Here is a 20,304-nt window from a genome sequence, read left to right as displayed (position 1 = left end):
CCTCTCACCATACCTATTCCATCTGTGTGCTGGGCAGATCATCAGAGGCGCGGCATTCTACGAAGAATGCGGAATCAGGATCAGAGGAAGGCTTATTAACAATCTGAGATAAGCAGATGGCACCACCATGCTTGCTGAAAGTGCGGAGGACTTGAGGCACTTCCTGATGAAGATCAAGGATTGTAGTCTTCAGTATGGCTTTCCAACTCAATGCAAAGAAAACCCAAATCCTCACAATTGGACCCATAGGTAACATCACGATACATGGAGACAAGATTGAGGTTGTCAAGGATTTTGTCTTGCACTTGGATCCACAATCAATGTTCGAGGAAGCGGCATTCGAGAGATCAAATGATGCATTGCATTGGGGAAGTAAATATGTTGCCCAGGACCCCTTTCAAGTGTTGAAAAGCAAAGGTGTTACTTTGAGGACCAAGGTGTGCCTGACCCAAGACAGGGTACTTTCAGTCGCCCCGTATATGTGTGAAAGTTGGGCACTGGATAAGGAACACTTAGGAAGAAGAGATGCCTTTGAAAGGTGGTGCTGGTCAAGAGTACTGAAAGTACCGAGGGCTGCTAAAAGGACAAGCAAATCTGTCTCGCAAGAAGTTCAGCCAGAATGTTCCTCAGAAGTGAGGGCAGTGAGTCTTGGTCTCACGTACTTGGGACGTGTTGTCTGTCAGCAGAGGCCAGTCCCTGGAGGAGGACATCCTGCTTGGTAAAGCAGCAGGGCAGTGAAAACGAGGCAGACCCAAACAAGAGGAATGGACACCGTGGCTGTAAGGATGGGCTCAGCTCTCGGAACAACTGTGAGGATGGTGCAGGGCTGGGCAGAGGGTCGCTACGAATGGAAACTGATTGGAGGGCCCTGACAAAAACAACATGGGCGAGACCCTGAAGGATGCTGGAAGCACCCCAAGAAGATGGAAGGATACAGAGTCCCTGTACCAAACAGAATTGGTCCACACGCAAACATTTTAGGTGTTGGAGTACCAAATGAAGCCGCCTACCCCACAGATACATGCTGGAGGCACTCACTTGTCTGTGCCAAGACATTTGGAAGGCAGCTGCCTGGCTAGCCGGCTGGAAGAGATCCACAGTTGTGCCCATTCCAAAGAAAGGTGATCCAACAGAACGTGGCAGTTATCAAATAGCGTCATTAGTATCACATTCATGTAAAATTTTGCTGAAGATCATTAAAACAGGTTTGCAGCAGTACGTGGGCAGGCAGCTGCCAGAAATTCAAGTCCAGTTCAGAAGAGGACGTGGAACAAAGGGTATCATTGCTGAAGTCTTAACTCCATTGCTAGATCTTAACTCCAAGTCGAGAACACCAGGAAGATGTTTACCCGTGTTTTATTGGCTATGCAAAGACATTTGGCCGTGTGGGTCAGAACAAGAATGGAGGAATTCCAGAACGCTTCATTGTGCTCCTGCAGAACCTGTACACAAATTGAACCGGAGACCACTGGCTGGTTTAAAATAGGAAAAGGTGTGTGCCAGGGTTGTATCCTCTCACTAGAGCTATTCCATCTGTGTGCTGAGCAACGAATCCGTGAAACCGGACTATCGGAAGAACGCGGCATCAGGACTGGAGGAAGGCTCATTAATAACCTGCGAAGACAGCCTTGCGTGCTGAAAGTAAAGAAGGCTCTAAGCACTCACTCATCAAGACTCTAGACGGCAGCCTTCAGTAAGGATTACACTCAACACTGAGAAAACAAAACCCATCGCAACTAGACCAGGGAGTAACTTCCTGATAAATGGAGGAGACTCACATGGTCAAGGGTTTCAGTTGACCAGGATCCCCAATCAACGCCCATGGAAGAAGCGCTTAGGAAATCGAAGGATGTGCTACTCTGGACAAAACTGTGACCAAATGCCTCTGTGAAGTGTTAAAAGGCCAAGCTGTCTCTTTGAGGACTAAGGGGCCCCTGAGTCAATCCATGGTCCTTCCTTTTCATTGGCCTGTGTGCATGTGAAAGTTGGTTGAAGGGTAAAGATGGCTGAGGGAGAATCTGAACTACTGTGTTTTCAAAGGATATTAAGTAGAGCCGGGATCACCAGAAGGATGGGGAAATCGGTCTTGGAAGAAGTACAGAGGGAGTGCTCAGTTAGGAGCGAGGACGGCGAGACATGGTCTCTCGGACTTGGGACCTGTTGTCAGGGCGGACCAGTCCCTGGTAAAGTCGAGGGGCAGCGAGAAAAGAGATGGACTGGCCCAGTCGCTGCAACAAGGGGCCCCCACCGGACCTTGACTGTGAGGATGGCACACTGTTGTGTGGGGGGCGCTATGGGTCAGGATCAACTAACCGCCGCTCCAGTACCACCCCGGGAGGGGGCGTGGCCTGGGGTCCTGCTGGGTGTAGCTTGATCATCCGCACCCTTGTCTTTTAGCAGACCACAGACGCCTTGGGGGCCCCAGCTGATGCTGGGGGTGCGCTGCCCATAAGCCTCTCCCTGGGGGCACCACCTTGAAAGCAGTGGCCCGCACAGTGATCCTGAGAGGACCCCTCAGCTCAGCCTCAACTTAGTGGGAGAGTTGACCGTCATCCTGCAGGGTGGGGGTGGGGGTGAACACCAGGTGAGGAAGCCCCCTGGGCTTATCCGTGAGGGAACCTGGAAATCCAAGACACCAAGAAGTGGAGGCCATAGGGATCATGGGAACAGGGTGGAAGCGGGCTGCTGGGGAAGGGTTCCAGGCGCTCCATGGGACAGACAGGCTACCATTCGCACTCAGGTGTGGCACACACACCTGCTGCCTGTGGCTCCCCAGGGAGGAGGGGTTAAAAGCAGGGCTTTCTAAGAGGGGTTGAGAGAGAGAGAGAGAGAGAGAGGATGCTGGCCCCTGTAGCTTGCAGGAACCCCAGGGCATTGTTCAGAACCCTTTGTGTGTCTGAGCAGCCTGGCCCAGGCAGGGGCGGAGAATGTCCCCATCTAAAAATGAAGGGATGCCGGGCCTTTCCCGGCGTCAGACACAGCTCCGCCCTCCCGCGTCATTTCCTTCATGGGCTTAGGGCCTTCTTGTTTCCGGATGCCGCTGGGCAGGGTTGCCGTGTCTCAGAGCAGAGCCACGGTCGGGGGTGGCTGTTCGGATCGCTGGGTCAGTTCCGGCTCCTAGCGACCTTCTGGACAACAGAAAGAAACACAGCCCCCCCACAGCCGTTCCCCCCCCACAGCCGTTCTTCTATGTGAGCCCGCGGCTGCAGCCATGGTGTCCGTCCATCTTGTTGAGGGTCTTCTCTTTCCACTGTCCCTCGGCTTTACCAAGCAGGACCGGTCTCGCCATCCTGGCCGCTAAGGAGCGTGCTGGCTGCACTTCTCCCAAGTCAGATCCCGTGTGTTCTTCTGGCGATCCACGGTCCTTTCAAGGTTCTTCTGCAGCTCCGTCATTCAAACACTTCGACCCATTCAGTCGTAGTCAGAATTCAGCTTTCCCAACCATACCCACTGCCGCCGAGTTAATTCTGACTCCCCATGACCCTCTAGGGCAGGGTGGAACTGCCCCTGCGGCCTTCTCAGACTGTAACTCTTTACGGGAGTAGAAAGCCTCATCTTTCTCCTGAGGAGCAGCTGGTAGTTTCAAACTGCTGACCTTGTAGTTAGCAGCTCAACGTGTAACCAATACGCTACCGGGCTCCTTTTCAAATGCACTGGATTTGCAATTTTGGTTTTGGGGATGTAGGTTGCCAGGCCTTTGCTGTGAGGCATCTCTGGGTAGGCATGAACCTCCAGCTCAGGGGGCTCACCTTTTGCACCCCTAAGCCTTCTTAGCCTGTCTGTTGGACAATGTGGGTGACCCAGAGACATGGGGGGCTTGCTGGAGGTCGCTTGGACAATGTGGGTGACCCAGGTCGCACAGCTAGTAGGTGGCAGAGCTGGGATTCAAACTCAGGCAGCCTGGGCCACAGCCCGCAGCTCCAGCCACTGTACCACGGTGCTCCACGGCGCTCCCCTCTGGGCCTGCAGGCACCTCACCCCCAAGGCAGGAGCGAGGCATGTGCGCTGAACCAAGGCCTGATCCAGGGCCAACGGCCAAGGCGTGTGCAATGCCCCCGAGTTTGTGCGAGTGGGCAGCTGCCTCCGAGGGTGGCGCCTGTGGTGACAGGCGGGTGGGGGGGCGGGGCACGGGCCTCACCTTCAAAGAGGAAGGTCTCGTTCCAGTGGGGGTTCAGGTTCTTCCGCTTCACCTTGGTCTCCAGCTTGTGCTTCTTGTCCGGCAGCAGGTAGATCTTGACGAACGGGTCGCTGGTCCCACTGAAGTCCTTGGCCGGCAGCTCCTGGGCCTTCATGATCTTCACGGTGAGCGTGGACTCCTGGAAGTTGTAGCCGACGCTGAACTGGATCCGGCCCAGGTTCTCGCGGCTGCAGCCCTCGTGGGCCTCATCCTCCTCGGACCCTGGGGAGAGCTGGGTGGGGCGGGGCCAGAGCAGCTGAGGACACTGACCCCTTCCCCGAGAAGGCCCCCACCCAGGCCCGAGGCTCCCACAAGGAGCCGCTGGAGGCTGCCTGTCCCAGTACATGTCCAGAGGGGCTGTACAGGCTCAGGGTCCACCGGCCAAGGCCACACAGGGAGGGAGGGAGGGGCAGACCGGGGAGACTGCACCCTGGCACGGCCTGGTGTGCACGGCTCCCCAGCTCCTTGTAGTCCAGGCCTGGCCCCCTGGCCCAAAGCACCAGCACGGGCTGCATTCTCCTTCCTGTCACGATTGTCCTGGTCCACCCAGGGGAGTCCCCAGGCTCTCCCCTGCCCCTGGGTATGCACGGTGAAGTACACCCACAGCAGACCTGGGGCTGCACAGTGGGCAGAGATAGTGGCCGCCTCTCTCAAGGCTTCGTTCTCGGGGACACTGAGGGCGAGGTACAAGACAAGAGGCCCTGTCAGCTGTGTGAGGCAGGGTCCCTCGGGACCCTTGCGAATACAGCTTTTGTGGGGCACAGGGATCTGCACTGTTGAAAGATTGCCTCAAATGAGGGTGGTCACTATATGTACACCGCTCATGGCGTCCAGCCCCGAGGAGGACCAGCACCAGACAGCCCGGTAGAGGGCGAGGTGGAGCTAGGAGCCCCGGCTCAACATGGTTGGAAACACAGGAAGTGGGGTGGGAGACCCTGGACGGGGCAAGCAGCTCACAGGCTCGGCCTCTTAACTGGAAGTTGTGGATTCCAGCCCACCCAGTGCCTCGGAAGAAAGGCCTGGTAATTGGCTTGTAAACAATCGCCCTCAGGAAGCCCATGAGCCGGAACCTACTGGACGGCCACTGGCTTGCTTTCTGGCAAGTGGAGGGAGGGTCTCTCCGCTAAGTGATCTCATGCATGGCTGGGGGAGGGGCTGTAGGAGGGGGGCGTCCTCAGAGGGCTGCCTGAGAGCAGGGCTGGGTTTGAAGATGGGCACCCAGAACACTTGGCAGGTCCCTGTCTTGTCCCTGCTCCCTCCTGGCTGACGCACGAGGGGGCAAGGCCTGGCAATGCCGGTAAGAATGGGGCGGACGTACCGTGGATGAAGACCTTCTCACTGACTCCTGACCACAGCCGGGCCCAGCGGTTCCAATAACCCTCTAACCGAGGAGGCTGGCTCAGAGAGATTAAGTCACTTTCCAGGACTGCACAGCCTGCGGGGCCCATTGGAGTAGTCCCACGCCCAGGCCCATAGGGAGAAGGGCCCCTCCCAAGCTAGCCTGACCTCACCTGCCCCAGGTGAGAAACAGTCAAATCCCACCAGGCCCAGTAAGGAGTCCACGTCCGAGATGCCCAGGTGAAAACTGGATCCGTGGTCCCAACCCTTCAGCGGCTCAGCGGGAGAACGCTGTGGCGTCTGTTGGTCACATGCAGCCTTGGGGGGCTTGGGAGCAGTCCCACTGTCCTACAGGGTTGCCGTAAGCTGGGGTTGACTCGATGGCACTGGGTAGCCCATGCCAGCTGCCCGCCAGGCCCGGGCCCTCACTAAGTCCTGGCAGCAAGCCCAGGGGGCAGCACAACCAGCTTCCTGTTTAGGTTTGGGACACAGAGAGGTTAGGTAACCTGGCCCAGGCCACCCAAGACTAAATGGCTGAGATGGCACTCGAAACCAGGACAGGGCGTGGAAATGGGGAGTGCCTCTTTACCTGCCCTGGTTCTCACGCTAGGGCCCGTGTTGGGGTCGTCCCCAGTCACCCCTCGTGTGAATGTGGAGGACACTCCCTGTTTGCCCTCAGTACATCAGGCAGCTGGGAAGCCCCTGCCGGGCCCACTGGGGAGCAGGGCCCTGGCAGCCCAGCCCCACTGCAGGGTCCTGCTGGCCCACGACTCCCACAGTGAGGCCTGGGGCCCGTTGGGCTTGGCCTTGGCCAGGGGCAGTGGCTTTATGTCAGCTCCAAGTCTCCCCCCACCCCCTATGGTCTTAGCCCTGAGACCTAATTAACCAGCTGGGGCAACTCCTGGTGCCATCTCCATGGCAACAGGGCTGGCTGCCCCCACCATGGCCTCAGGAGAGATGCTGTCCCTGCCCCTGCACAGGAAAGCAGCATCAGAGAGCATCCTTGAGGCCCCTGCGCCTCCCTCTGGCCAGCTGTGGGCACTTAACTCATGTGCTGGCCCTAGCCCCTGACAGCTGGAGGCCTGGGGACCACAGGAGCCTGGCCGGCCGGTGAGGTCACCCTGAACCTGCTGCCCTACTCATCTTTATCATTATTACCAGCCACAGTGCCCTGGCTGCAGTCAGACCTCCAGAGACGGAGCGGGTGGAGCCTGACCTCCTTCGGGCTGCAGCTGCCAGCCCTTTCCTGAGAGCAACAAGGGCCAGGCACATGCTGGGAGAGACAGCCCTTCTGGGAACCTGGCTCCTGAGAAGCTGCAGCCAATCAGGAGGCTGTGTAGGGTGGGCCGGGTGGGCACTGGTGCTGCCTCCTGTCCAAGGCCTGTCCACATGGGTGGGCTTGGGGGTTGTGGAGGGCTGGGCACACAGGGGCTTAGGGGGTGGGGAGAGGAGAGGAGCGGAGAGGAGAGGTGGGTGGGCCAGAGGGAGACCTGATCTGGGACAGGGACTGTCTCCTAACCTGGTTCTAAAAGCGATGTGGACTCTGGGGTCCCTGCCTCAGGCCGCTGGTTCTGAATGTCTACATTTTAAGAGCTTCCCTGGAGGATGCCTGGGCAAATGTCAGGTCCCGGGGTTGGAAGAGGTCAGTGGGGAGGGATGGTCAGAGTCAGAGCCCCACGTGGCACCCAGGTGGGACCTGGCTGCCCAGGGACTCAGGGAGGGTGGTGGCTGGCGGAGGAGGAGGGGAGGGGTCCAGGAAGAGGAAGTAACTGACTCAGGTCAAGTCTAGCTGCGCAGGCTCCCATCCTCACACCTTCTAGCAGCCATTCCTGAGCTGCCAGACCTGATTCCTGTCTGTCAACCACGAGCTGCCCAATCGGGGTGTCTGTCCTCTCCCCGCCGGGTCTCCAAGGCTCTTTACAAAACAGCAAAAAGTACACATAGATCTACATCCAAACCCACTGCCAACATGCCAATTCTGGCTCTTAGGGTTTCCAAGACTGACCAGCAAGCACGGGGTACATGTCCAGACAGCCGTTCTGCTCTCCTGAGGCTCGGCTGGTGTGAGTGAATCATGTCCTTGGGAGTTAGCAGCCTAACCCACCGCCCACCAGAAAAAAAGAGGGTCAAAAGGCTATGGCTCACCCCTGCCACTAGGGGCGCCATGTGACGCCACAACCTGTCCTCCTTGGTGAATATTACCTGGAACTAGGACTCCCCCCCAAGGGGTAGGGGGGCTCTGCTGGCCTGTTCTCTCTGGGCCTCAGCTGCTCCCCTGCAATGGTGGCTCAAGGAGGCACCTAATCTGTGGCCATGGGATCCACTCGGCTGGGATTCCCCCCCGCCCCAGGCCTCCACTGCAGGGAGGGGAGATGCGTCTGCTCCTATTCCATACCCACCAGTTTTCCCTCCTCAAACCCAACAGCGCACTGCCATCGAGTGGATTCTGACTCATAAGCAGAACTGCCCGGTGGGTTTCTGGTTATGGGAGCAGAAAGCCTGGCTTTGTTCCTTGCAGTGGCCTTCGTTCCCTCTAGGATCACAGAGATGTTTTTATGATGTTCCCTCTAGCACCATGACCCCACCCCCACCCCCACCAAACAAACTCACTAGCGACCCTCTAGGACAGGACAGAGCTGCCCCTGTGAGATCCAAGCCTGTGACTCTGACGGGGAGTAGAAAGCCCCATCTTTTTCTCTCAGGGCAGCTGGCCACTTCAAACTGCTGTTCTTGTAGATTGCAGCCCAATTGTCAACTCTGGGCCTCCTGTCCTGTGTGGTCTTGCTCCGTGTTGGCAGGCCCCTCACCCCCCCCCCCCCCCCCTGCTCACCATGAGCATCTCGCTGGTGAGGGAGTTGACGAGGTCCGAGACAGAGGATCGCGGCTCCGTGCGGCGGTCAGACTCATCGTGGGGGGTCTGGCCTGGCACAGGGGTTGTGTTCACCGCCTTTCCGCCTGTGGGCAACCTGGGGGTGGGGGAGCCAGGTGAGCGCAGGCTGGCAGCTGGGTGTGGGCACTGTGGGCCTGGGAGTGGCAGTGCACCCTGGAGGACCTGGCTGTCACTTCCTGGGGGAGCCCAGTATTCTCTGGAGACCACGGCTCCGTCCCTTCCTCCGTGCAGCTCAGATCCCCTTCTCTGCCTCAGCACCTGGCTGACCTGTCCCTGGAGCTACACCTTCCTCTTCCTCCCTGGAAACGCCCCCACCCTCCAGCCATCCTCTGGGCATGGTGGTCTCTAGGCATGCGCCCCACCTCGACCTTCCAGCCTGGCAGAAGTCATGGGGAGTCCGAGGTGGGTGGTGTTCAAGCCCTCTCTGTGTCCTCACTGTCCGCAGTCATGCCCACTGACCTGTGCCTGCTCAGGCTCAGCCACCGGGAAGCACTAGGCTACCTAGGCTGGGTCAGCACTGACCGCTGTCTACCCAGCCCCATCCAGCCCAACATTCCTGATGACAGGAGCACGACTCAGCGTGTGGCTACTGAGCTTTTGGAATATGGCCAGTGTGCCTGAAAACCGGCCTTTCACTCTCTTGAAATTAAATGCTGCCCCGCGATGGTTGGGGTGCGCCCACAGGCCTCCCTTCCAGCTCCCACCTTTCTGGCACTCTGAGGACTGAGCACATAATAAGGTTGCTTCCAGGGAGAAGAAGATGGGGCACACCGGGTGCCCCAGGTCTGATGGTCCCATGCCTGGCCCTGTCTGCACCCTGATGCCATGCCACCCCTGGGATGCCATTCTCTGGCCCAGGGCTGGCTGGGTGGTGAGCCTGGCTCTGTTCAGCCCTTCAGGTTCCGGAAGGGGGCCCAGAGGCCTGCCCAGGACCAGGCTGGCCCATCCCATGAGGAGGAGGAGAGGTGTGGGGGCAGGCAGGAGGAGGCTGGGGCAGGCCAGAATAGAACAGCTTGTGGACAGCCGCACACTGGGACACACAGGCTAGACAGGAACCACAGCCTCTGGGCCAGCCCAGCTGCCGGTCCACAGACGGCCACGACAGGCAGGCACACAGACAGACAGGCATGCACAGATATATGCCAGGGCCTGGAGGGGAGACACCAGGATCCAGTAGCAGGTTACACGCACGCCCACACACAGGTACACATGAGTGCACACGTGCACGCATGCACAGCATGAGACTCCCAGGGACCAGAGAGGCGTAACTAGGTGGGTGACCAGAAGAGCTGGGATACCTCCCAGTGACATCACCCTTAGATCCTGGGAACACACACATCTGGGAAACCCCAGGCATGTGGCCAGGTTGGCCTGGGAATTGGGACAGACTGAAACTAAAAAAGCAGGGAGCATTTTCGGGGAGCAGACGCCCCAGCGTCAGACGCACAGCACCCCCAGTGTGGAGACCTGGCCCCAGCCGGCCTTGACAGCTCAGACACGCCCCCAGTGCACCCAGGACCACGCTGGGGCATCCCCTCCAGGCAGCCATGCCCGCGTGGGCAGGTGCGCGCGCACTCGGTCACAGACACGCGCGCACACACACACGCACACGCACGCGCGAGGGCACGTGCTCACGCAGACAGGCGCGGGGAGGACGAGGAGCCCGGAATAGCTGGAGAGGTAAAGTCAGGTTAAAAATAGAGTGGGAGAGAGGCGAGCGCGCTGACTGCTGCGGGCATGAGAAAGTTGGAGTTATTCTGGCCACGCCCCGGCGCCAGCGCAGCCTGGGAAAGACGGTCAGCGCCACGGAAGCTGTGAGAGGTCACAGGACGCAGAGGGGCAGAGAGACAGGAGGCACAGAGAGGCGGAGGGAGAAGCCGAGGGGCTGTCACCGGCCCAGGGAGGTCCCTGTGAGGAGCAGATGGACGGAGAGAGAGAGAAGGGAGGGGGTGGCAAGAAAGGTTAGTGAGAGCCGAGTGAAGAAGGCTGCCGGGCGGACACTGGGGGCAAGGACGAGCGAGGCGCCGGAAGGACAGGCAGAGAGGAGGCAGGAGGACACACACGGCGGGAGAAGAAACATGGCGGTTTCCTGCGAGGAGTGCGATGGGGTGGGCTGGTCCCGTCCCGCCCCTTGGGGGGGGGGGAGGGGGCGCCCCCCCGGTGGAAACCATTTGGATCCCAAGGAGCAGTGGTGGTGGGGATGGGTTGCAGGGCACAATGGCTGAGCGTGGAATGGGCACAGCTGGGCATAGGGGGGCCGGGGCCTCCCTCTGGGGTTCCCAAGTCTGATGTGGCATCTGTGGGCCCCCTGCGTGAGGTGAGGGCCGGAGGGATGTGGGGTCCTGACTGGGCACTTCAGGAATGCTGGAGACCTCCATTACTCTGCTGACTTGTGGGCACCCACCTGCCCTCCCCCTCGCTGGCCACCTAGGGTGGCTGCTGCACCTTACGGGTCCACTTGTCTACTGCTAACAGCTGAAGGCGGCCCACCTGCTCACCCCTGGCTATGTAAAGTGGGTCTGGGGACAGACAAAGACTCCGGGCCACATGGGCTGGAGTCAATGGTAGTGGGTGTTGGTGCTGGGAAGGGCAGATGGGCAGATGGACACCCCAGAGAGCATGCAGGGCTCGGGCAGGGGCATGACCTGTGGAAAAGGTGTGTGTCCACTAGGAAAGCCATGCTGGATGGGGCGGGCCTGTGGCCTCCAGCTCCACACCCACCTTTCCCAGGAAGGATGGGGGGGCGTGCTGATATCATGATCAGAATGGATGGGTGTGTTAAAATATGGAGCGAGACCGAAGTGGCAAGGAGGTAAAAATAGGCTGTGGATGAGAATGGAGCCGGTTAATTAACACATGGGCGATAAGAAATCTTGTTTCCAGCCTGCACCTGCTCCCTCACGCTTCACACCTTCCCCTGAGACCCCAGGCCGCTCTAGCACCCTCTCCCTGTGGCCCAGGAGGAACCCAGGTGGGCTGAGGTGGCAGGCCCGCCCTTCACACAGGCTGGGCCCTGGGCTGCCACTGCTGCCTCCCTGGGCCTCCAGCCCAGCCTGTTATCAACAGGCAACTGTGGCCTGGGCCCCAGGGGGAATGAGTGGTTATTGGAAGGGCAGTCCGCTGGCTCTCCCTAGCCCCCCACGCACACACACTCGGCAGCCTTCTTCCTAGGCCAGCTCCTGCCTGCCCTGATGGGCCTGTTCACCACTGCCGGCCCTGCTCAGCTCTGGGAGCTGACAAGTGACCAGTCTCAGGGTCTGTCTGCCTCAAGACAAGCTTAGCACTTCAGAGCTGGGGGTGGGTGCTGCTCCACAGGGGTCATCCTGTGCAATACCTTCATGGTCAGAGGAGAAGGTAGAAGCAGGAAGGGGCTGGAAATGGGGCCTATTATGGGTCTCCTAGGGGGGTCTGGCCTAGGGATGAGGCCTTCTCCCTTCCTGCCTTTTGGTGACCACCCCCCAGCCTCCTCCACCTATCCAGCTCCCAAGAGCAGAGGGCCAGCCCCTCCCAGACATCTGGAAACCCTTCCGAAGTTCTCTATGGCCAAGGCTACAAATGTCAATCCACAGCCCTGTGGTGTGGACCAGCAACAAGGCCAGCTTCGCCCTTCCACACCCCTCTCCACCCCCTCACCCACCCTGGGACCCAGGGCCCAAGGCTACCTCTCTAGCCCTGCTGCCAGGTTTCTCCTATGCCCTGGCATTCTCTGCTTCAGACCCTCCCCAAGGCCCCTCCCTCCCCTCCCCGTGCAGTCACACCCCTGCGTGAGTGTTGTGCTACCATCCCCAAGGGGCCTCCAGGCAAGAAGATGGGTTGAGGTGGTGGGGATGAGGGAGTACCAGCCACGGCCCCTCCCTGACATCCCCCCTCCCCAGCAACCCCCAGAGAAACAGGGATTTCTGGGTCAGCGGTAGGTGGGGGGGGCAGATGAGAGATGGAGGGGGCAGCAGAGAGCCAAGCAGGGAGATGGGGCAGAAAGGTTGGGCTTGCTCTGGGTCAGGGGCAAGCATGCCCAGGGAGCAGGCTTGATCCAGAATGGTCCCAGGAGATGGCCACGTGGCCTCACACCCCAGGGACACCACGGGGCGTGGCACCACCACGGTGGACGTGTGTGAGGGCATTGACTCCCCGAGCTGGCGTCCGCTGAAGGCAGTGCTGCCCCCGTCCAGCCGTTGGGGCCGTTCGAGGGGCCTCCTCTCCGCCGCTGCTGCCGCCACCGCAGACCCTGGCCTGTGCGCGTACCTCTTGTCCCCCTGAGCGTTCTGGTTCTGCGGGGTTCCTGGGTTTTGCAGGTCAGGGATATTGGCAAAGTCATCCTGTTCCGAAAGCCCTAAGACCAAGGATAGCACCACCATCCGACCTTCCCTGCCCGGGGCGGGCAGCCCAGCGGCCGGGGTGAAGCGAGGAGGCCCCGCAGGTGGGCGGGGCAAGGGCAGGAAGGAGAGACACAGAGACAGAGACAAAGAGAGAGAAGAAACAAGCGTAAGAAACTGGTCCTGTGGGAGAGACCGCCCCTCAGTGCCGTTAGCAGTGGGAGAGTAGAGTCGGGATCGGGGAAGAGTGGCCTGGGAGGGGTCTGGGCAGAACACGATTCCCTGGAGAGAAGTGGGGTAGGGTTTGGTGAAGGCCAGGGGAGAGCCCTGACCTAGGGGAGAAGAAGGGAGGGCGGGCCATGCCCCGGGGCACTGCAGAGTTCCAAAGGCGTAAGGCCAGAGGTCACTGGCTCTGGCCATCTGGGGCCCTGGGAGGCAAGCTCAGGGATCCGCTGCCATGTTTTAACAGTCACTTGGCACGCAGGTTGGGCTCCTGGAGAGGCTTGGAATACAACGAGCACTGTACTTTGGACTTGGGGTGGGTGGGGGAACCCGGCTCCGGGAAGACAGCTTTGGCCCCGGGACTCTGATGTCCCAGCTGCCGGGAGGTGTCTTGGGAGCACTCCCACAGGCTGCTGGTCCCAGAGCCCAGCAGAGAACAGAGGTCTCTGGCAGACATTCCTAGAGGTGTCTCTGCCATGCGGCCTCGTCCTGCGTCCCCTTCATGGAGGTCCTAGGGTTTTGGGGTCCCCTTCAGGGGCCCTTCGTTGGAGAAGCATCCAGAAGGCAATGCGGGTGTTTGGCACGTGGATCCTGCGGGCGGGAAAATGTCTTGACACGGCAGGCCCAGCACCCAAATGAAATGGGGAGCGTCTCCTGGAGTCATCGCCTGGGCAGCAGCGTGGGGTCAGAGGTCAGCCGCTGGGCGACTTATACAGCAGCCTCGCACGGTAGGGTAGCGCTGGCCCGTGGCCCCTCAACACCACAGGCGGTCCCTGGGTCCTAGGTGGCGCAGGCGCGGAGGGTCCAGTGCCCCGTGTTCCCTAAGGGCGGGGATCCCAAGGAGTGAATTCCTCCGCCGAGCCACGCCCAGGAAGGCGGGGCTTAGAGATGAGCATGCTCCAGTGATGTCCCAGAGAGGTTGTCTCAGACGACCACCAACAGGTGGACTGAGTGGCAGCTGGGATGAGGGGTGGTCTTGAGGAGCTTCAGAAATGGCGGGCCAGCGCAGCAGGGGGACAAGGGAGCGACGTGACTGCCCTGCTTTGTACGGCGTCCGGGGCACAGCACTCTCATGGGCATCATCCAACTTTTGGGGAAGCAACATCCCGCTTCTCCCTGGGCAAATTCTTTCCTTTGCTACCTGCCCACCTGCGTGTGGTCGGAGTTGGTAAAATTCCGTTTGGCTGCTTGGGAGCCGCTTGAGCCGGGGGAAGGCGAACCCAACGCAAACAACATGCTTTTTCCCCAGGCGAATGCGTGTTTCAGCCGCTCCGTTGGCTCTTCTTAAAAAACCCAAACGGCAAAAAAAAAAAAAAAAAGGCTCCGTTCGCGACAGGCATTGGTGTTGGGGAGGGTCACCCCACTAAGTAGGAGGCCCACCACTCTTTGCATGTGATGTGATGGCCATCACTTGCCTACCTGGGCAGCTCACCTGAAAGGCAAGAGGCCGGCCTTGGGCAGCTTCAGCTTGTTCTTCTTTGTCTATGGGCCCCGAGCTAAGAAAGGCTTTCCGTTGTTTAGAAAAGCACACACACAGAGCATGAGGGAGCCCTGGTGGCCCACAAGGAAGGCCTGGAATATGAATGAGCTGGCCTTTGGTGGAAAACACTGGCTGGCTAGCCTCTGTCACAGGGGACCTGGGTGGAGGGGCTAGGGGTGGAGGAAGGGCTTGGAGGGCAAATGTGAGTGGCTGGTGGGGGTCGGGCAGAAGTGTGGACAAAGTCGGGCTGGCCCGGGGTGGATGCTGGCATCCGACTGCCACCCATGCCGGAAGAGTGGGTATACAGGGTATCCACAACCCCGTCTGTGCTGCTGGGACAAGCCGCAGGTTTCCCCTTTTCTTTTAAGCCGGACACTGTCGGGGTGAAAAGTGCCCCGGGGAAGGCCTGGGTGATGGGAAGAGGCCAGAGCCTGGAAGGAACCTCCCCTTGGGTTAGGTCACAGGAGGCCGGGGATGGTGACGCCGGCAGGCGGCTACCTGGCTGTCCTAGACTGGGAGAATGAGTGCAGCTGCCCAGGAGCCCCAGTAGGGAAGGGCTTAAGTGGGAGCCTAGAGGGAGGGCAAGTGGCTGGCCTAGGGTTCTGGTTAGATACTATTGTCACCCATCTGTGCACACCCAAGGAGACTCTGTATACAAGCAGCCTATCCTAGAGCTCTGGGGGAGGGGACCAAGGGGGGTGGGCCATCATAGGGAGGGACCTGGAGGACTGACAGATACAGAAGGTCACGGAGGCGGCAGATGGCAGCTCACAGGAGCACGGGGCACGAGAGGAGGGAAGGAACGAACGTGGGCAGGAAGGGAAGGTGAGTTGGTTTAGACTGGCAGCGGTTCTCAACCTGTGGGTCGTGACCCCTGTGGGGGTCGAATGACCCTTTCACAGGGGCGCCCGGATTCATAACAGTAGCGGAATTACAGTTATAAAGTAGCAACAAAAGTAATTTTATGGTTGGGGGGGGGTCACTACCACATGAGGAACTGTATTAAAGGGTCACAGCATTAGGAAGGTTGAGAACCGCTGGCTTAGAGGGAAGGAGTCAGAGGGGCAGGACATGGCAGGGTGGGACATCAAAGGTAGGGGACTGGGTTTGGGACAGGAGAGGGGGAAGAGTAGAAGGGAAGGCCTGGCTGGGAGGGGAGGAGACCCATCTTGGAGACCCCTAGTATCTGCTGGCTTCTCTAAACCCTGGGGGCACTAGCAAGGCCCAGGGTCCTCAGGAGGTGTGGTTGGTTCAGCGTGGACCTTCCATAGATGCTGGGGAGAGGCAGCCCAGGGGGTTCAGTGGCCCTGCAGGGAGCTCCTAAGAGGGCGTATGGGAAAGGAGGTGGGGTGGGGAATAGGGCTGGCCGTTCCAGGGGAGGACTTACAGGAAGGACTTCATGTCCAAGCCTCGGTTTCGAATCTGCCCCACCACGTGGTCCCAACTGCCTGGGTTGGAGCGACTGTGGCCGCTGGCCGCCCGGTACTTGGAGCCGGCCGAGGTGCCCTGCCGAGCCTGGCCCCGGCCATAGGCCCGGGGGTTGGGGCCTGGCGCTGAGGCTACGTGGGCCTGCAGCTGGCCCAAGCTCTGGCTGGTGGTGGGCTGGCTGGGCTGCCGACCCCGCTGGTGCTGGCTTAGCGGCTGCTGCAGGCTCTGCTGCCGGGTCAGGGTGCGGGGTCGCTGGCATTTCGGCTCTCCCGCGGAGCTGGGGATAGACTCAAGGGTAGTAGCCGTGGACAGGGTGGAGTCCTCGAAACTTGGGATGGGCAGAGGAGAGGAGAGAAAGGAGAAGCCGGTGAAGGGACCAGAGTGGAGGAAGAAGAGGCTGAGGGCCAGGGCGAGGAGGCCCCCCGGGGCAGCGCGTGCTCCTCTGGACCTCGCCGGGCCTCCATCGGGGTAGTCGCCGCTACCGTTGTCACCACTGCTTCACTGAGGAGGCTACCAAGCCCACCCCACCCCCCACCCCCGCCGACCTCAGGCAGGTCACCTACACCCTACCCCATGGCCCTGGCTCAGCTAGTCCCTGGCCGCCGCCTAGGCTGGACTGCAGCTGCATGACGATGATGGGTCCCTGGGGTCCTGGCCCTGCCTCCCACCACTGCCTGGAGTTGGGACAAGGGAAGGTCTGGCTCCACGTTGTCGGTGAGGAAAACCAGGCCGGCACCCAGCTGGCCCCGTGATGTGTGCGTGGTGGGGCTGTGGAAGCACAGAGGTAGCCTAGCGATCACAGACCTCACTCCCTACCCCCTGCTGCCAGCTTAGCGGGGTTCTTTGCTCTCCTGTCTTGGGGACCCAGCACCCTCTCTAGTGCTCTGGGAATGGCTCCCCTGTTTTGAGGAGGGGCCATTTCTGTCCACCTGCGAAGGAGACAGGGCTGGATTCAAGGAATGTCCTGTTCTTCATAGACCTGCAACCATGACCTGCCCGGAGGTCCCTCTGGCACTTCTGAAAAGTGCTGGAGCGGGGACAGAAGGGAAGTAGGATGTGGATGGCCAGGGGCAGTAGGGGTCGAGAGACACTGGTTCCAACCCACCTCTACCACGTACTAACTGTGGGCCATTGGAAGTGATGTCGCCTCTCTGGGCCTCAGTTGTCTCATCTGTAAAAGGGGGATAGGAGAGTGCTGGGCTGCCTCGGGCAATTGCCGTGAGGACCTAGTGATGTCAGTCCAGCCACAGGTTGCGTCAGGACATGCGCCCCTGCCAGAGGGCTGCAAATGTATCAGGAAGTGGGGGCAGAAGGAGCCTGGGGTCCCTGGGGAAACTGCCAGCCTTGTCCCCACTGGTCAGAGATTTCCGTGTGTCCCACAGGAAAGACCAGATCTAAGCCATCACTTAAGTGCCACAGCAGAGACTGAGCTGAAAGACTGGGAGATGGGGAGTCCCTTCCCTTCCCTGGGTCTTATCAGGTAGGGGGTAACCAGTCTTTTCCTCCTTCTGTTTCTTCCCTCTCCACCCAAGGGTCTAGGGCCAAATCTGGCCTGTTGGCTGCTTTTATGGATAAAGTTTTATTTTGGTGTGTGCCCACTGCCATGGGCTGATGTTCCACCTGTGGCTGTCTCGGGGCTACACTGGCAAGGCTGGATAATCGTGAAAGGGGCCATATGGCCTGCAAAGCCTAAATGTTTGCTACCTGGCCCTTTGTGGTGAAGTCTGCCAACCCTCAAGCTGTGTGAGGGAGGAAGTCCCCGGGCCCCTGGGAGCCACTCTCACTGCTGCAGTCAGCCCTCAGCGCTGTACCCGCTCCCTCCCCCCCCCTCCGCCCCCAGCCTACCCTGGGAACCAAAAGACAACAGTTAGGCTGCCCCTACGGGCTGAGAGAGAGAGAAGAGGGAGAGCGAGAGAGAAAGAGGGATAGAGAGTCAGAGCACAGCAGAGAGAGGGGGAGAGAGAGAGAGAGAGCACATCATAGCTATAGCTGGGTGCTTGGAGGTGTACATAGCAGCCCTGCCTGCCTGAGGACTTGAATCAGGGTGACCATTGGGGGCAGGCCCAGGCCTGGCAGCCAGGTAGGCCCACAACTCCCCCGGGGCAGGCTGAGGCAGAGGGAGGACACACTCTGGCCGCCACCACCTCCTCCTTGCTGACCTCATTCTTGGTTTCCTATCACATCCAAAATTAGTCCAATTTACAACCTCTCAGTCACAGGAAACTAAAATTGGTTCCTCCAGGCCTGGGGCCAGCAGTAGCACAGAGGCCTCAGCCAGCCTGGGGACCATGGCCGGAGCGCCGGGGGCATTGGGCCTGGCCCTCTGAGGAGGTGTGGGAGTTCCCTGTGGGACCCTCCTGAGGCTGGATATCAGGGTAGGCTATCAGTGTAGACTCCTACAGGCCAAGAAGCAAAAGACTGCGGCCCTCCATGGTCCTATTGGCAGGAACCACAGACCTTTGGAAGAGGACTAGGAGGCTCTATGTGGGCAGGACATCTAAGGAGTAAGGTGGGTAGCTTTCTAAGAGGACGTGTCCACCACTAGCTGGGAACCAGGCAGTTCCAACAGTCACAGGCAGACCCTCCATTCCCAGTGGGTGAGAATGGCCATCACTCCAGGGGTGTGGGGCCTGAGAAGGCTCAGAGTAGGCAACAGTCAAGCCCGAGGCGGTTCCTTTGATTTAGGGGGACATGCTACCATGTGGAACAGGGCCAACTCTATGCCCATTTGCCCACAGTGGGGTGGACTGTCTTGACACCCTTAGCTATTCAACAGGGGAGCGTATCCTCTGCCCTCTGAAAAGAGAAGCTAGTGGGCGGAGAGGGGGGTTTGGGGAGGTAGCAAAACAATCTAACCTTTAAGATCACGCCATCCTGACAACTGACAGTGGGACAGCTAGCTGGCCAAACGAGGACGGCCAGTGGGAACGATGAGACATGGATGAGGCAGCAGGGGCTATCCAGCGGCTGTGGTGTTAGGATATAAGCAAGTCACCCAGTGGTCAAACATGCCATGGCTCCACCTCTGGGTCTAGAGCCATCTGCTGGTCTGAGAGGGAAGGCCTGGTGGCTGGTGAGTGGCACAGGACACAGCACAGGACACAGGCTGAGCCGGCCAGCTCCCTGAGGATGGGATAGGCCAATGGTTGGACAACCACAGGCTGTGATGGTCGATCAAAGAGAATGGGATGACCCCAGGATTGAGATGGAGCCGTCCGTCGGGTGGACGATGGCATGACTGGGTCGTGGCAAAGAGGCTGCTTGGGCGGCAGCCAGAAGTTGGAATGCGACAGACTGGATGGCTGAGCTGGCCGTGCTGGGTGATGCGGTCAATGGAAGGATCTCATGAAGGCGTGGGTATGATCCAGGGGCCATGGTGGCACCTCTGGGGGCAGCAGCGGGCATGCCACGGGGTCCCGCTGTCCACCCTGGCAGGGTGCAGGCTTGAGCTCGCGGCTCCTGCGGCCATGGAGCGCCATCACTCACTTGGACAAGTTGAGCTTCCCTGCGGCCAGGTGGCTCTGCACTGTCCGCCAGCGGCCTCTCCCCGCCTTGGCACTGCTGCCCGGCTCGCAGGGGGCAGCCCCGCCGCTTCTCAGGCCGTCCTCTCCGGGTGGCGGCGCCGGCGCCGGCTTCTCCCCCAGCCGGCCTTCCCGCTCCACCGCCAGCCCCGCCGCAGCGGCCACTTTGGCACCGGACAGGAGGGTGCCACTGGAGGCACGCAGGCACGCAAGCACGAGGTGGCCGGCCGGGGGCGGACAGGGGTGGCGGTGGGGGAGAGAGGGCGGGCCACACGTGGGGGTGTTGCGGGAGGGGGGGATGGAAGAGGAGGAAAAACAATGACAGATAAAAGGAAGAAAGAGAGTGAGAGAGGAGGAGAGAGACAGACGGACAAGAGACAGACAGAGAGAGAGAGAGAGAGAGAGACATCAGCTGAGCAGGTGCGTTCATGGCAGAGCCTGCAGAGAGGAGAGAGGGGACCGGGCGGGCTGGGGGTGGAGGGTGTCAGAGAACAACGCACCACGACAACGGAGGGGAGCCCCTCCCCCCGCCTGGGGCAGGGGCGGCGGGGGTGGGGGGAGGGCAGCCACCTCCAACTCTATCCCACAGGACAACGAAGGGTTAACGACGGAGGAAGAGCGGGCTGTCCTGGCCAGGAGGCCCCCAGGCAGGGAGAGAGAGAAAGCTGTGTTAGTCAAAGTTCACCACCACCACCACCACCATCACCGCCACCACCACGGACCACCGACCACCGACCACCACCACCGAGCAGCTACAGCAGCAGCACACAGCGGGAGGGGGGGGATCCAGGACCGCAGGGAGGGACCAGAACGGGCAACCCCATCCTGACTGCACAGGGGGCGGGGCCCCGGGACAGTGGGGGCGGGGCCCCGGTGGCCGGAGCAGGGATCAGAGGAGGGAGGGACTCCTGCGTGGCTGGCCCTGGGGGCGGGGG

The 20,304-nt window shown here is 60.2% G+C and overlaps 1 protein-coding gene across 1 annotated transcript in view; it reads right to left on the bottom strand.

The window, feature by feature from the left end:
* SYT7 (synaptotagmin 7) overlaps nucleotides 1–20,304 on the bottom strand; it is a 149,887-nt gene that overhangs the window by 11,944 nt on the left and 117,639 nt on the right. The window contains exons 7-11 of the mRNA XM_030887513.2: nucleotides 19,335–19,559; nucleotides 15,808–16,176; nucleotides 12,648–12,770; nucleotides 8,346–8,481; nucleotides 4,139–4,409 (exon numbers count right to left, since the gene is read on the bottom strand). Of these exons, the coding sequence (XP_030743373.1) occupies nucleotides 4,139–4,409; nucleotides 8,346–8,481; nucleotides 12,648–12,770; nucleotides 15,808–16,176; nucleotides 19,335–19,559 (1,124 nt within the window). The remainder of the gene's footprint in view (nucleotides 1–4,138; nucleotides 4,410–8,345; nucleotides 8,482–12,647; nucleotides 12,771–15,807; nucleotides 16,177–19,334; nucleotides 19,560–20,304) is intronic.

Source organism: Echinops telfairi, unplaced genomic scaffold (assembly GCF_000313985.2).
Source record: "Echinops telfairi isolate 266 unplaced genomic scaffold, ASM31398v2 ScPeMD7_7416;HRSCAF=8454, whole genome shotgun sequence".
NCBI classification, from domain to species: Eukaryota; Metazoa; Chordata; class Mammalia; order Afrosoricida; family Tenrecidae; genus Echinops; species Echinops telfairi.
The sequence above is the reverse complement of the archived record's forward strand: the minus strand, read 5'-3'. Positions and strand labels throughout refer to the sequence as shown.